Raw genomic sequence first — 16,809 nt, 5'->3', positions numbered from 1 at the left:
TATTTTCCCCAGATTCCCAGCTTTCATGTAAAAAAAAAGCTAAGCTCTAGCCCTTGTAGAAGTGGAATTACGGAGCAAAATGTGTGGTCACTATTTTTCAAGTGTTTGGATTCTTTGGTGTATAATAGCTTTCCCTCAATGAATCTCTATGAGGATTCATTACACATCTTCATTTCTTCTATTCATTTTGACTGTCTTTTCAACAATGCCAACTGCCATGTGACAACTACACCTCACTACCACCCACAAGGCAGTGGGGTACTTCTCAGTTTATGATCTAGGATTCCCCCCCCCCCCGTGTTTAGGCTCTTTGGTGTCTAATAAGCTTTCCTCATAATGAATCCCTATGAGGATTCATTACACACCAAAGAGTCTAAACACCTCAAAATTTCCTAAAATATAAATTGAGTACCCAGTGGCTTGTGGGTTGCAGGGTAGTTGGAACATGGGATGCCACTAATTCTCCACCCCCACCTGCAAAGCAGTGGGGCTAAAATGAACAGAAGAAATGAAGGTATGTAATGAAGACACCAAAGAATCTAAACACTTCAAAAATACCTAAAAAATAAACTGAGTATCCGTGTGTGTGTGGGGGGGGGGTGTAGTTGACACATGGCAATCCAAACATTTGAAAAATAATGACGGCACATTTTGCTCCATAACTCCACTTCTACAAGGGCTATTGCTTAGCGCTTTTTCTTTTTTCTTTTTAAAGAAAGCTGGGGATCCATGTTAGGGTTAGAACATCACATTTTTGAATCCGCATTGTTTCCTATGGCGGAAATGTTCAAAATCAGTAAAAACTAAAAAAAATTCATTAAAAATCAACCAAGTGTCCCATTGCCTTGAAATTTGGATGGTAGGTGGCAGCCATGGGGACCTATCCACCACTCAGATTTGGTGTCCCTAGGACCTTGTTAGGTATTCCAAATAGGTCTGAATCTGAATTGAATCAAAGCAAATACAAATAGAATCTGGGGTGATTTAGAGGGGGTAGATTTGGATACAAAACAAATCAAGGGTGATTCGTTTTGGGCACAAATCGAATAAAAAATCAATTTGTGCACATCCCTATTAGCTATCAATAATATAACTCTTGAATTTGCTGGTTGTTATTGTATTCTTACCATCTTTTGATTTTTATCTTTTACTTCCATACTTAAGTTTCTACTGTGCTACAATTGTTGGCAGACTTTCTGAAGATTAACACCCTTAAATTATTCACCATCATATGATTGCCCACTGCCATCTCAGCATATGATGGACTTGCAGGTGTTGGCGCAAGCAACGCAAAAGACATGCTTATGCTAAAAGGTTCTTGGAACATTTTCAACGTTACCCAGAGTAGCTACCGTACTGTTCATACAGCTTCTTCCTATCAGGGTCCATTTTATTTGCAATGCAAATTCAAAGTAGTTATCTGCCATTCAGGGACTGAATATTCTAGCAATACAGTCACTTGGATAAACCCTTTCTGTTGTAAATTATACCAAGGTGTTTTACTAAATGGTTTAAAAAAAGTAAAGCAAAGTGTGCCGTCAAATCAGTGTCGACTCCTGGCTACCACAGAGCCCTGTGGTTGTCTTTGGTAGAATACAGGAGGGGCTTACCATTGCCATCTCCCTTGCAGTATGAGATGATGCCTTTCAGCATCTTTCTATATCGCTGCTGCCCGATATAGGTGTTTCCTATAGTCTGGGAAACGTACCAATGGGGATTCGAACTGGCAACCTTTGGCTTGCTAATCAAGCCATTTCCCCCCTGCAACCATTAGGTGCCCTTACCATAACCATGTGCAAATTCTGATGCAATCAAGAGACCTAAATATGCCCAAGATTCTTGGAAGAATTTTGAATAAGCAGTAGTAGCTTATTGGTCTGTATGTTAATTTACAGACCAGTTGTGGCCTGCTTCTTTATCCTTGGAAACACTCAGGGCTGGCATTGGAATATAACATCCTGAGGTAACTGCTGGGATGCCAGCAGTCCATGAGAGCTCGCTGTTGTGATGCTTGCACTGCCACTCAGCTCTTTAATTTTTCCCCCTCCTTCCTCCTGGCACCCCCTAGCAACAATGTTCGGAGCAATGCTGCATCGGGGCACTGTGGGGGCATTAAAATGGTGGCATCAGCCATGCTGGTGGTAAAAGGAGTGCGGCCGCCTGCCTGCCATTGGCTGCCATTCTCTATTCTAAGTAAGCCCACCATGGGCCACCCAGATTGGGGAGGGGGGGACAGGCACTGGAGAGCACTTCGCTCCAGATGCCCACAAGTCAGGAGTCAGCTCTGGAATCACTATATTCTTCATATATTAATCAAGAGGCCAGAACTGCTCAGCCACTTTATAAGGTCATTGGTTTCTATAATAAATTTCTCATTAACGAGTGGTAAGGCCTTAACAGAGGTGGAACACAGGTGCATGGATAGACTGAGTTTATTGAAATGGGACCTCCTGAAGGTTGCCTGGAGAGGAAGATTAGCAGACATCCTTTGATTTCCCACAAGTTTGTGAAAAGGTGGTGTTGTCATTGCAAATGAGAACATATTACGCTGCTTGACACAACTGCCTTCCAGTCTGGAAATGGGAAATATGTTGGGGATACGCCAGGATATAAGAGCATGCACATTCCTGATGGGCATGACATCTGAACCCGCCCCACTAGATTCAGGGGGTCATCTGCTGAAATTGATTGACAGGAGATTTAGAATGGATAAAATGAAGTACTTCTTCACATGGCACATAATGTGGCACACATGACACAAGATATGGTGATGATCACGAACTTGGGCATTAGCAAATTCATGGAGGGCAAGTCTATCAATGGCTGTTAGTTATGATGACTGTTTGCTTCCAGAAGCAGCATGCCATGCCAGTTGGGAAGGGTCAGTGGTGGGGGAGGGGATATGGCTTCATTTCCTGGTTGTGGGCTTTGCAGAAACATCTGTTGGCTCCTGTGGGAAATCAGATGCTTGACTAGATCGTTAGTCTGATCCAGCAGGGCTCTTACGTTCTTGTCATTTATTGGAAACGCACATGGAGATTCTTGGCTTCTTTTCCTTACAGGTGAAAGTGTGAGCTACATTTTATACCACACCTTTAATTAAAATTTGTGCTAGGGTTGGCTGATCTACAGATCTATCCTGTGGGTTGCTAGTTGACCATAGCTGTCATACAACATCCACCACATCTGAAAAAAAGGATATTGCAGAGGTTTGGGGATGGGGCCATGGCTCTTAGGTAGAGCATCTGCTTTGCACGCAGAAGGTCCCAAGTTCAACCCCTGGCATCTCCAGGTAGGGCTGGAAAACGACTCTGGCCTGAAACCTTGGAGAGCCACTGCTGGTGTCAATGTAGACCAGGCCTGCTCAACTTTGGGCCCCCAGCTGCTTTTGAACTGCAACTCCCATCATCCCTAGCCACAGTGGCCAGTAGCCAGGGATTATGGGAGTTGTAGGCCAACATCTGCAGGAGGGCCGAAGTTGTGCAGGCCTGGTGTAGATGGACCAGTGGTCTGACATGGTGTAATGCAGCTTACTATTTCTTATCTGTTTGCTTGTGGAGATATGTAATGAGTATATGGAACATTTTTCTTCTTTAGGGGTAATCAGGGAGATTGCCATGGCCATCAAAGCAAGAAAGAGAAACAGAAGTGGAGAAAGTTTTTGTTTGCTTTGTTTTTTGTTTTAGGGCTTGACAGGTGAGGCAGCTCTCTCCACATGTTGCCCTTCAGACATCGTTGTTGCAATAGGAAAACAGGAAGGGAGGGGGAATCTCCTAGGAGAAATGTTTCCTTTGCACAGCCAACTCTCCTGTCATTAGGTAACCATTTCAGGTTCCAGTGCAGATTGTTCTCTGTACTCAGGGTGCACTTGGCACTTCAGCTGAACTAGTTCACAAAGTCTATTTTCTGGGAACAGATACTAGTTGCTCATGCAATTATGTTCTTTTCCATGTAATTTTGGTCCTTCTGAATGTAGGCATATTATGTGAGACTTTGGATTGCCAAGAATAGCTGCTTTATCTTAACCTTTTATGTAAAAAGTGTATTTATGTTGTCCCCTTTATTAAATTTATTGTCCATGAGCACCATTTCCCCACTCATAGTGTTTGGATGTTTGGTTCCATGTGTGATATTAAGGGTACCAGACTAACTGTGATTGCAACCATCTCATTCAGTCCTAAATTCAGTGGAAAATCGCTGACGAATGAGTGGGAAGGCTTTGAATGACCAGAAATAGGTTGTTCTGTATGTATATATGCAGGCAGGGCTGACATCTACAGAAGGCATCCTGGGGCCTTCTGTCTAGCATCCCCTGCTAACTGAGCAAAGAGGCACCTTTTAAAAGTGGTGGTTCTCTTTATTTAGCAGGGGGAGAGTAATTGGCCCTATCCGTCCCCAGCACAGCATCTCTCCAGTGGCTGTTGCTGGTGTCTGTCTTAAGGTGGTTTTTTGTTTTTTGTTTTTAAAGATTGTGAGCCTTTTAAGAAAAGGGAGCCATTTTATTTATTTATTTATATCTGTGTAAACCACTTTGGGCTAAGAGCTCAGCATTCTGGGAGCCTGCCTCAACCCTTGATAGACTGGACCCTGCCAGCAACTGGTGTCTGCTGTGTGGGTGGGCCCCCTTCCACTTACCATGGTAAACAGATGTGGGTTCTTTTTATCCTTCATCAATGAAGCCTCCGAGGATGACTGTAGGAAATGAGCAGGGCTATATGAATAGAGGGGAACCTTCCAATATTCTTGTCTGCCACTTAAGGCACTGGCTGTTACCACTTCTTATGGTAGTGAGGTCCAGAGGGGGGTGATTTCAGTCAGACTTATGCCATACCGTTAGTCCATGAGCCAGGCCCACAAATTTGTCCTCTAAGGGGACAAATGCTTATAGTGAGTTTTGATGCTCATAGTGAGTTTTCCTTCTCTACTCTCCTAGAGATGGAAAATAGGCAATAGCATTATTGCACTTGCAGCTATCTCTGTGTTATCACTGCTTCTTTATCCTTGCCAATAAATGATTAGGTAAAATTGCAGTCATTTTTGCACAGAGGAAAGGATTTGGGTAGGGTTAGTGTCAGGGTTAGGGTAGCAATAAACACACTGTTGGGCTCTCTTCATGGAGTAATCTTTGGAGATCCTTCTTGCCAATTTTCATCTCCATTCTCTGACGATATCGCTAAAATTTTATAGTAGATTTTGGGTTTTTAAAAGCTTTGAAAACACCACTGCAGGCCTGATGGTCAGGAAAAAACCAAACATGATAACACACTGAAAGCTGAAAATATTGCAATACTGTCACTTGTTTTCTATCTCTAGGGGTGTAGACCTTGTCAAAAATCATAGTGAGCATTCATCCCCCCAGATGGTAACCACTATCCCAGCTGGTTCATGTATTACACATCTTTTTAAAGGAACTCGACACTAGGCAGAGCATCTGAAACTCTCTACCGTGTAATTTTATCCTAGTTGTACGTAGGTGTGCACCCTGTGTAGGTCCCAGATGTTGGCTTAAGACTCTGAGTGCAGAGGCTGTGCAATCAGTGCTATAAGTCAATGTGAACTGTTGTGATTCTTCCTCCCACCACCACACTTCAGATCAGAACAATGTGATTATATTAGCAGGTTAATGGGGAACCCTGCAGTATTAATTACTCCCATAAGGTTGTTCCGTGGTTTAGTTTTCAAAGCTTGTTTCTTTGAAAAGATTCTCTCTAGCAAGGTCTTTTATATATTTTTTCCTCTCTCTCTCTCTCTCTCAGGGATGTGCAAACAGGTTCGATGTTGAACCTGTTCGGTTTGACCGTTCGGGGTTGAACCGAACCATCCCCTGTTCGGTCTGACCCCGGACCGAACACTCCCCGACTGTTCAGGGGGTTTGCAGATTTTTTATTTTTTTAAAAAAATAATTTTTTTACTTAACCCTTTGGGGGAGTTGTTGGAGGTGGCGGGGGCTCTCTGGAGGTTCCCCCTCCCCCTGTCGGCCTCCCTTATTGCCACCACCGGACGTTTGGCCAGCTCTTCTGCCCATTGGGCCTTCCCCCTCTGGCACGGTGGCCATTTTGGAGGCTGCAGTTCCTTCACAATTGGCCTCTGCGTGACCTGGTGCCGGACTGAACTGGCCTGGTCTGGTTCGGGTTTGGTCCGGACTTGAATTGAACCGGACCAGCTGGTTCCGTGCACACCCCTTCTCTCTCTCTCTCTCTCTCTCTCTCTCTCTCTCTCTCTCTCTCTCTCTCTCTCTCTCTCTCTCAAAATTACAATACAGTTCTTGGCAGCACAATCCTTTGTCCAGTGACCCAAATTGTATCAGGGTGTAAATTTTTAGAAAGAACCTCAGCTGGTGCAAGGCAAAGTAATTTGCCATGATGGAGTTAAGTCAGTTTTTACCAGTTAAGGATCTGGCCTCCAACGAACACATAATATAGTCACACTTTGTATTTAACAATTTGCATGGAGCACAGATAATACTGTCAAACCAGGGCTACTTTCTAATTGGCTGTGATGGTAAAGCAGTTGTACAGATTAAATAGAACCATTGGAAAAATAACTTAAGGACATCCTCAACACAGTAGGGGCTGAATCATCAGTTCCATAGACCATATTGTAAATGGAAATGAATCACAGTTTTGAACATGTTTGGCTTCCAGATGTGTATGCTATTAACTATCTCAGAGAGAGAGAGAGAAAGCATGGTATATTTTTATTTGGGCTTTGGCTGTTTCATCGAATGCCTTATTGCTACCAGTTGAGCTTTAGCCTTTTGCATGAGTGCATTCCAGCCATCTCAGCCTTTCCATGTATAGAGATTTGTATTTGGCTGTGTGCAGAATACTAAAGAGGAGGGTGGCTGTTTTGGCTTTCATGTGACAGACATGAAAAAACTTCAAAATAACTTCTCATGTCCATTCTGAAGACAGAATGATCTCCTAGGGCCGTGTTCTAGAAAACCCTGCATGAGTGCCCAAGTATTTTTGAACATGTATGCCAGCCTTCCTTGATTCCCTCTTTGTCATGCGCTGGCAGAGGCTGCTCTAGAGCAGGGATTCTCAACGTTGGGTCTCCAGATGTTATTGGACTTCAACTCCCATAATCCCCAACCAAAGGCCACTGGGGCTGGGGATTATGGGAGTTGAAGTCCACTACCATCTGGGGACCCAACGTTGAGAATCCCTGCTCTAGAGGGTCTCACAGTGTTCAGTATCTGGTTTTGGAGCAGGCGCCTGGGGGCAAGGGGTGGGACTACAGAAGGCTGAAAAAGAGTGGGAAACTTCTGAAGCTTTACTGCATATGTGGACAATAACTGTGTCACCGCTTCGATACTAAATGATTTTTAGATAATCGGGGTGTCATTGTTTTTTGCATTCTGAAGCAATTTTAAGCCCTTTTGGCAATTTGAATAATTTTCTTACGTCAAGGGAGAGGATACATCTATTGCTATTTTCAAAGATGAACTGAGACAGGTCTTTCAGCCTCTTCTCATAAACACTATTTATTTGCAAACACTATAGCTGCTCTTCCTTGCACTTTTTGCTAGCTTGCATTTTTCCTTCTTGGATATGGCTGGAAGTGTTGCTTTGATGGTTTTTCCTCGGTGTTGTATTCTATCCAGTATCTTTTATGTTTAGTTGTTTAGAAGTTTGTCCCAGTGGGGAACCTATAGAGAGTGGAGTCAGAAAGGGAAAGGGGGGATAAAGAAGAGGAGAAAACGGAGTTCTTTCTGAATAAACCTTTAGTTAAATCTATATAAGATTACTTTGTGTTTATGAGGGAAGCAACTATAAAGCACTGGGTTCCCCGTTTAAATACATTTTATTGCTAATTTACATTAAAAGCATTTGATTGTGCTTTCATGTGCAATAAACATACATATTAAAATATGTTTTCTGGGTTTCCCCCACCAGGAGTTTTGATGTTGGACTGCATAGATTTCTTATCAGGTAAGTCAATATTTAATTTACAGTTGGACATTAGTGTTGTTTAAGGTTATTTCAGAATACTTCCCCAACCCAATGTTGGCAGATCCTGCAGTTTTCTTATACTACCTGTGGTGGTTTCAGAGCTGTGTATTCAGACACGATAGAGCACCCCTCCCCCGCTTTTGGAACAAATTAAGGGCTACGTGAAACAAATTGTATAGAGGTCATGGTGTCGTCCTGATTGTGCAGTGACGTTTGAAAATAGGACCTAATGATAACCTAGAACATCCACTGCTTAGACAGAAAATTGAATTGTCTCATTTGGTATGAATTGTCTTATGGTGTGAAATGTATACCATGATTTCCATAGTAAGGGTTATTTCTTTAAAGATTATTTTATGCTAAGAAGAAGAAATGGACAGATACCTTTTAAAATGGTAGAATGGTTAATGAAGTATGGAAACTGATTTATTTTTCAACAGGAACATAAATTGTTAGGTTTTTAAAAAATAACCTTCTGTACCTTGAATAATTTTGTTCGTGAAGTAATAGATACTGTATACAAATGCTACATGATATGCATATGATGAATATTTATATACTTTTCAACAAAGTTCCCAAAGCGGTTTGTATAGAAATAAATAAATAAAAATGGCTCCCTGTCCCCATAGGGTTCACAATCTAAAAAAGAAATATAAGTTAGATACAAACAACAGTCACTGGAGGGATTTTGTGCTGGGGATAGATAGGGTGAGTTGCTCTCCTGCTAAATAAAGAGAATTACCACTTTTAAAAGGTTCCTCTTTGTAAACAGTTGTTTGTTATAGGACTATAGAATAACTTACCCTTTTCATTTTTGTTTTTGTTTTGAACCCTATAGTTGAAATGTAGACAGCCATGAAGTATTTTGAAAAACATATTGTATGAAACGTTACATATGGAAAAGCGAAAATAAAAATACTAATAGCAATGTAGGTGCACATCTTAGATTTTGTGTTGCTGTTTTTGAAATCAAATATTTTTTTTCTGCTAATAGGATACTATATCTAAGGTAGTTGATGGTTTGCAGTTTTGCTTCTATGTTCATTATTGAGATTACACAGGCATGAGAATAAGATTTGTGGAAATGTTTATATCAAGAAAGAGAAATCACATTTGGTTGTGTCTGTATGCAATAAAGCCAGTTGATGATGTCAGTGTAACTGCTGAGTTATTTCAGAGGTGCATAAGTTTATAGGCTTAAAAAGCAACCCAGCAACAGCCAGAAAATGAGTTCTTGAATATGTGAGGTTGTTTGCTCACTTAATGTAAAATTATGCCTCTGTGGAGATACTTCCTTGGTATAGAGAAGAAAGAGGAACAGCAAAGATGCCAGGAGATATTTTGTATTTGAGACGCTAGACATTCCTCCTATGTGGAATATTGTGCTTAGGAAATTGCTCTTTCTGCTCCGTGAAAAGGAACAACTAGTGTCCCTACTGACTTCAGAGACCCAGTTTATACATATACATATTTAGCTGGTCTAAGACCATATTAAAGATTGATTTGATATACATATTTATCATTTGCAGCATGTAATAAGCATGCTCTTTCACCACTGGTGAGGTGAGAAGAAGCAATGGTGTGCATCCCTTGGACCAGAATAGTAAAGGTAGCCTCAGAAACGAGGACAAGTATACTGCATCCATTTACTCCTCTCCACATCTGCCACTCCCAGGAGTAGTTGGAAAGAGCTCAGTTTGTCATTTATGTCTCACATAAAAGCAGTGGCATTTGCTTTTAATAACCCTCAGTGAATTGGGCTCCTCTGAAAGTAGCCTTGTGATGACATCACCAGACTGTTGGTTTGTTTGAGTCAGTCTTCTGCTGGCCTTCCCAGGGTTCTGCTCCTACGGTTTCTAAATGGATGCACTCAGGCCAGTGTGACAGTCGTCCTTCTCAGGTGTTGCTGTGGGTGCTGCCTTGCCACATAGCATCAAGTGACTGCTGAAAGAGCTGTGTCAGACTATGCACACAGCCTTTCTATAATTTCAGAGGGAATTGTTTTTTCATTGGAGCCAGTTTACACAAAATAATTGTGATTTATGTGCACGTGTGAATCCACCTTCAGGAAAAGGATTAAGCAGCGGATTCTGCTATCTGGTATTGCTTGCAATACCTGCTGTTTGTGTTGAGGGGTGTGAGGAGAAACACTGATTATTCCTCACACAACAGAGTATGCTCTTTGGTAAAGTGGTTCAGCCCAAGAGATTATCTGAGACAGTAGGTTGAGTTCAAAAAACAAAGATTTAAGAAACTAAACATCATATACAGAGAGGGAGCCATTGAACAACATATCCAGACATGCACTAGCCTTCAGCAACAGCTGAACAGTTCTAACTGACCAGGACAGAACTATTAATATAATTCCTCATGCCTCTAGTGGCCAGAAGATGTTACTGTGGTGCTAAGAGCAATGCTTTAGAATTCTCATTTCTAACACTCCCCATTGCTCAAGCACCAATCAGAAGGGATGTGCAAATTGGCTTGAGGTCGAGCCAGTTTGCCATAGAACCGGGCCGGCTTGAGGGCTCACCCTTGAGCTGCACCAGGCCCTGTTCGGCTTGACCTCAAGCTAAACCGCACAGAGGAAACTTCTAAAAAATGAGGGGACTGGTAAAAAGGAAGCTGAAAGGAAAGGTCGGGAGGGTCAAATCACTCCAAAAAGCATGGAACTTATTTAAAAACACAATAAAAGAAGCTCAGTGGGAATGTATATCAAAAAAGAGGAAAGGTACCACCAAATTCAGGAGGACACTAGTGTGGCTAACAAGTAGAGTCAGGGAAGCTATAAAAGGGAAGAAGACTTCCTTCAGAAAATAGAAGTCCTGCCCAAATGAAGAGAACAGAAAGCAAAAGAAATGCAAGGAGACTATAGGGGATGCAAGAAGAGAATTTGAGCATATAGCTAGAAGTGCCAAGGGGAATAACAAAAACTTCTTTAAATATATCAGAAGCAGAAAACCAGCCAAGGAGATGGTTGGACCCTTAGATGATGAGGGTGTGAAATGAAGGAGGATAAGGAGATTGCAGAGAAGTTGAATGAGTTAGATAGTACTGCTAAAGTCCCTTCTGATTGAGGTGTAGCGATTATAGTTCCTATCTATAAAAAAGGGTGTCGAACTGATCCATCAAATACCGACCTATAAGTTTATTAAGTATTATTTCAAAATTATATGCCAGACACCTTTTGGCTAAGCTTACCGACTGGGTGGAAGCCCATAATGTTCTTGCCCCTGAACAGGCGGGCTTCCGCCAAGGGCGGTCCACTATGGAGCAAGCATTTATATTACAGCACTTAGTAGAGAAATACTCCAGTAAGCCAGGCTCTGCCCTGTACACAGCTTTTATAGACCTGAAAGCCGCTTTCGATTCAATCTCTAGAGAAAGACTATGGGCAAAGCTGCATGAGTTATCTTTGGATAAGTGCTTGTTAGAGTTGATTTACAAGCTCCATGAGAATACCCGCCTAAGAGACCACCTGAGCGCACAGGGCCAAGTCTCAGCTGAAATTTCCACCTCCAGAGGGGTAAGGCAGGGCTGTATTTTGGCCCCCATTTTATTTAATATATATATCAACTCTATTATTTCTATCATGAGTGTTCCCTCGATTCACCCCCCCGCCAAACTGGCACATAAACATCTTGCCATTTTGCTGTATGCCGATGATATGGTCCTTATGTCCCTGACACCGATAGGATTGAGACGGGCCCTTTCATTGCTCAGCTCCTACTGTGCTGAAGAGCTTATCGAAGTAAAATATCAAAAAACTAAAGTGTTAGTTTTTGCCAAGCGCCCCAAACGCCATACATGGCGAATGAATGGTCATTACTTGGAACAAGTTAAAATCTTTAAGTACCTGGGTGTGGTCTTCCACTCCTCGGGCCAGTGCCAGGCACACCTAAATTATATTGTGCAGAATGCCCAAGCTTCAGTCCACCTAATTAGATCTTTTTGTTTTACAAAGGGGGCTCTTTGTATTCCAGCCGCTCTTAAATTATTTCTCACCAAGGTCTACCCTTTATTATTATATGGTGCTCAGTTGGGCCCTTTTGGTAATTTCATCACACTGGAAGCTATTCAAACAAAGTTTATTAGATCTATATTGCAGCTTCCTAGATGCGTTCCTAATGTCATCATTAGGCGCGAGGTGGGCCTTGGCTCTCTGTAAGCGGAGTATTGGAAATGCATTTTTGCATTTGGGTTAAAATTAGTCTTTTCTCAATCTGGACTTGCCCCCTTGGTATTAACTGACAATTTTGATTCTACCTGGAAGCGTCTTGTTAAAATAAAATCCCAATTCTACAGGTTTTCGCTGGATATGCTTATAAGTTTGGGCTATGATTGTGCTAGGAAGTCTATTATTTATTTATTTATTTATTTATTTATTTATTTATTTATTTTATACATTTCTATACTGCCCCAAACCAAAGTCTCGGGGCGGTTCACAATAATAAAACAATACAAAAACACAAAACATTAAAATCAATTAAAATGCTGAAAAACAGCCTAAAAACAAAAACAATTTACAGTATTTAAAATTTTAAAAGTTAAAAGGTTAAAAGGCCTGGTTAAAAAGATGTGTCGTCAGAGCTCTTTTAAAAACCACTAGGGATGGGGAGAGTCTTATGTCAGTGGGAAGCGCATTCCAAAGTCTCGGAGCAACAACTGAGAAGGCCCGTCCCTGAGTGGTCACCAACCGACTTGAAGGTAGCCAGAGATGGGCCTCCCCTGATGAACGCAGTGGATGATGGGGATTGTGCAGAAGAAGACTTTATCTTAAATACCATGGGCCTAAGCTGTTTAGGGCTTTATAGGTTATAACCAGCACTTTGTATTTTGCCTAGAAACCTATTGGCAGCCAGTGTAACTCCTGTAATATAGGAGTAATATGGTCTCTTCGAGATGACCCGGAGACCAACCTGGCCGCCGCGTTTTGTACTAATTGTAGTTTCTGGACTACGTACAAAGGCAGCCCCACATAGAGCGCATTGCAGTAATCAAGTCTGGAGGTTACCAGCAAATGTACTACTGTTCTGAGGTCATCAATCTCAAGAAACGGACGCAGCTGGCGTATCAAACGAAGCTGATAAAAAGCACTTCTGGCCACTGCCTCAACCTGAGAAACCAGGGAGAGGCGTAAATCCAGAAGCACTCCCAGACTGCATACCCATTCCTTCTGAGGAAGTGTGACCCCATCTAGAACAGGCAGGTCAAAATCGTTTCCTGATTAAACAACGTATTTCTGACACTGATTTACAGTTAGAAGTTGCCAAAATCCCAAAAGGTGTTTACCTTGGAGATCAGCTTTTTAACACAAAACCCGCTGCCTACCTAAATAATATTTCCTTTTCCAAGTTCAGGCAGGCGCTATGTTTAGCTCGATTAAATGCGCTCCCTACAGCGGTGCTTCAAGGGAGGTTTGGGGGGGGGTTCCTTATGCATCCCAACTTTGCCCTTGTGGGTCTGGCGATATCGAGACTACTGAACATGCTATTTTACATTGTGACCTCTACAAGGATGATCGAGCAACACTTATTTTTCCTTATCTTGTGATGTTTCCTGGTTATTCAGATGAGTCGCTCTTAAAAATTTTATTGTCAAATTTTAATTATAAATATTCCAATACAGTGGCTAAATTTTGTTATATCTTATGTAAATTACGTTCTGTTGTGTGTGATAATGTTTCTGGTCAATGACCGAAATAAAGTATGATGATGATGAATGAGTTGTTTGTTTCTGTCTTTACGGGGATGATACTGACCATATACCTGCTCCTGAACTGGGCTTGGAGGCTGAAGAACTAGGCCAGTTTGAGGTGATGAGAAAGAATGTTCTAAACTATTTTGAAAAACTAAAAATTAACAAATCACCAGGCCCAGATGGCATCCACCCAAGAGTTCTGAGTGAACTTAAATGAGAAATTGATTAACTCCTAGCAAAATATATAACCTGTCCCTACAATCAGTCTTTGTACCAGAGGACTGGAAAGTAGCTAACATAGCTTCAATTTTCAAAAAGCAGTCGGGGATGGAGGTTGGGAAGTTTGGGCCTGTTAGCTTAACTTCTGTCCTGGATAAATTGATAAATTGATAGCATACTTAAGGACAACTGGTTCAAGGACAGGAAACAGGGTAGGAATAAATGGACAGTTTTCACAGTGGAGGGAAGTAAGAAGTGGGGTGCCCAAGGGGTCTGTATTGGGACCAGTACTCTTTAACTTATTCATAAATGATCCAGATGTTGGGGTAAACAGCGAACTGGCCAAATTTGGAGATGGCTCTAAACCATTTAGGGTAGTGAAATCCCCAACAGATTGTGAGGAGCTCTAAAGGATCTCTCAAATTGGGTGAGTGGGGGACAAAAGTGCAAATCAATACAGTTCTGGTCACTGTATCTTAGGAAGGACACTGTAGAACTGGAAAAGGTTCACAAGAGGGCAGCCAAGATGATCAAGGTCCTGGAGCACCTTGCATATGAAGTAAGACTACAGCATCTGGGGCTTTTTCGTTTGAAAAAGAGGTGACTTTGAGGAGAGATGATAGAAGTGTATAAAATTATGCATGGAGTAGAGAGAGTGGACAGGGACAATTTTCTTCCTCTCTCACAATACTAGAATCGGGTCATCCCATGAAACTGAAGGCCAGGAAATTGAGGACCAATAAAAGGAAGTACTTTTTCATATATAGTAATTAATCTACGGAATTCTTTGCACAGGATGTGGTGGTGGCCAGTAGCTTGGATAGTTTAAAGGGAGAAAAATTCATGGAGGACAGGTCTATCAATGGCTACTAGTCTGGTAGCTATAGGCCACCCCCCAGCCTCCGTGGCAAGAGAGAGGGCATGCCCTCACCTCTTTCCTGTGGGCTTCTTAGAGGCATCTGGCAGGCCACTGTGGGAAACAGGATGCTGGACTGGATGGAACTTATGCCTGATCCAGAAGTGCTGTTCTTATGTTCCATGGCTAGGTAGTTGGCCATAAATAGCACACAAGATATATCTTGTCATTTTTTATTTTATTTTTTTGCATCTCTTGGCAAACCCAGTGATGATTCAACCCTAATCATCAGGGTCTAGGGCAGGTAACTATGCTTCAAAGTAGGTTTAACTGTGTAATAAAATGGGCAGTCACTTGAGTAAGGAAATCTTATTAGATTGATCAAAAGGGTTTTATTGGATGAATCAATTAACAAAATCTTCATGAGCAATATCCAGACTATGTTAGTTATTACTGTCCCATTGAAATTGATGGGACTTAAGGTAGTCATGGCTAATTTGCCTTATTGATTTCAATGGTGCTTGGTTATAACTAACTTGTATGGCTGCTACCTTGTAAATTTCCAGATAGGCCTATTAAAACAAGAATTTGGAGGGAAAATTTCCTCCAGTGTAAGGAAGGCAAAGGAATGTCCCCTCTGTGTCTGCCACCCATGGAGTTTCTATTATAGCTAACAAAATATGCTGCCAGATTAATCAGGGGCACCTTTTTAATTAAACAAAAAAAATTAAATTACTTCATATATTCCACTAAATACTGCAGCCCTAATAATAAAATAATCCTCTAAAATATTCATTACTCTGTATTAAAACTATCACATGGTGTTCGTCCTGATCACTGAAAACTGGCCCAAGCAGAAGACAAATGGGCTGCTTCTTTAGCCCTGTCCTGACCTTGTCTGTGCCTGGCAAGAGAGCTGTTGCTCCAGCAAAGTTCAGGCCCTGGATGAAATGTTTTATATACATGAGGCAAGAGCTCCACCCCTTCATGGAGCTTCAGAATGCCTATGATTCAGAATGCAAGTGTCAGAGCCAGCTTCCCCATCCTTATGAATAAGCTGATTAGGAGATAGGTCTTGAGCCACCAAACAGGCACTCTGTCCCCAGGACTGTTGTTTTACTCTGGCCCAATGTTGCCAGCACCCAGGAGGGTAATGGTGGGATTCTGGGAATGAGACAGGCAGCCCACTGGTGGGTCCTGGATCCTTGGCATCCCCAAGCTCCAATGATGTGATGGCTATAGGAGGAGTGAGCTCCAGCTGTTCAGGGTCCATGAGACCCCAGGGACTGCATTAGGGCCCTGACTGTAACTTGCTTTTCCTCTACCTCTTCAGGGTCCAAGTCCAGGTGGGTCCTGATGTACCCTCACTGTGCATTGACAGAATATATGGAGGGCAGCAGGATCATACCCGTTAGCCCTGCCTCTTGTGCACTTGGTAGAATGTGAAAAAGGTGTCTGTATGTGCCCCTGCCATCAAGATTCCTAATTCCACATAAACAGACCCTACATGAATACAGTTCCACACATATAAATCCTGCTCTCACCTTCTGTTGAATGCACAGAGATCAGGGATAGAGCATTTTGGTAAGAAAAATTAAGGCTTTAGGCCACCTCCAGCCTCAGAGGCAGTATGCCTCTAAATACCAGTTGCAGGGCAGTGAAAGCAGGAGAGAGGGCATGCCCTCAACTCCTGCCTGTAGGCTTCCAGCGGCATCTGGTGGGCCACTGTGTGAAACAGGATGCTGGACTAGATGGGCCTCCTTGGGCCTAATCCAGTTGGGCTGTTCTTATGTTCTTAAGTGTGAAAGTATACAATTGGGGAGACCTGGCTTGGCAAGTGAAATGGGCCAGTTTGACTTAGTGGACAAAGAGTTGAACATGAGCTCGCAGTGTGATACAGCTACTAAAAAAAAGCTACAGGCAAACCTCAATATTCATGGGGGTTCCGTCCTCTGCAATTATTTTGGATAAGGAAACCTCAAATACTGAGTTATTAGGTCTATGCTATTGCAGGGGTTGCATTCCCAGAGGCCCAAAAAATCAAAGTAAAAACAGCCAAAAACCCCCTTTAGAACGGGC

The 16,809-nt window shown here is 42.2% G+C and overlaps 1 protein-coding gene and 1 long non-coding RNA gene across 12 annotated transcripts in view; one reads left to right on the top strand and one right to left on the bottom strand.

Moving 5' to 3' along the window:
* The window catches only part of HHAT (hedgehog acyltransferase), a 476,499-nt gene that overhangs the window by 259,118 nt on the left and 200,572 nt on the right, over window positions 1-16,809 (top strand). For all 10 annotated transcript variants that reach the window (XM_053310551.1, XM_053310492.1, XM_053310544.1 and 7 more), the window contains one exon: window positions 7,899-7,934. In XM_053310551.1, coding sequence (XP_053166526.1) covers window positions 7,899-7,934 — 36 coding nt within the window. The remainder of the gene's footprint in view (window positions 1-7,898; window positions 7,935-16,809) is intronic.
* Window positions 7,452-16,809, bottom strand: part of LOC128351243 (uncharacterized) — a 39,047-nt gene continuing 29,689 nt past the window's right edge. For both annotated transcript variants that reach the window (XR_008319662.1, XR_008319660.1), the window contains exon 3: window positions 7,452-7,651. This is a non-coding gene — a long non-coding RNA (uncharacterized LOC128351243). The remainder of the gene's footprint in view (window positions 7,652-16,809) is intronic.

Source organism: Hemicordylus capensis, chromosome 1 (genome assembly GCF_027244095.1).
Source record: "Hemicordylus capensis ecotype Gifberg chromosome 1, rHemCap1.1.pri, whole genome shotgun sequence".
NCBI lineage: Eukaryota > Metazoa > Chordata > Lepidosauria > Squamata > Cordylidae > Hemicordylus > Hemicordylus capensis.
This window is presented reverse-complemented; position numbering and strand designations above follow the sequence as displayed.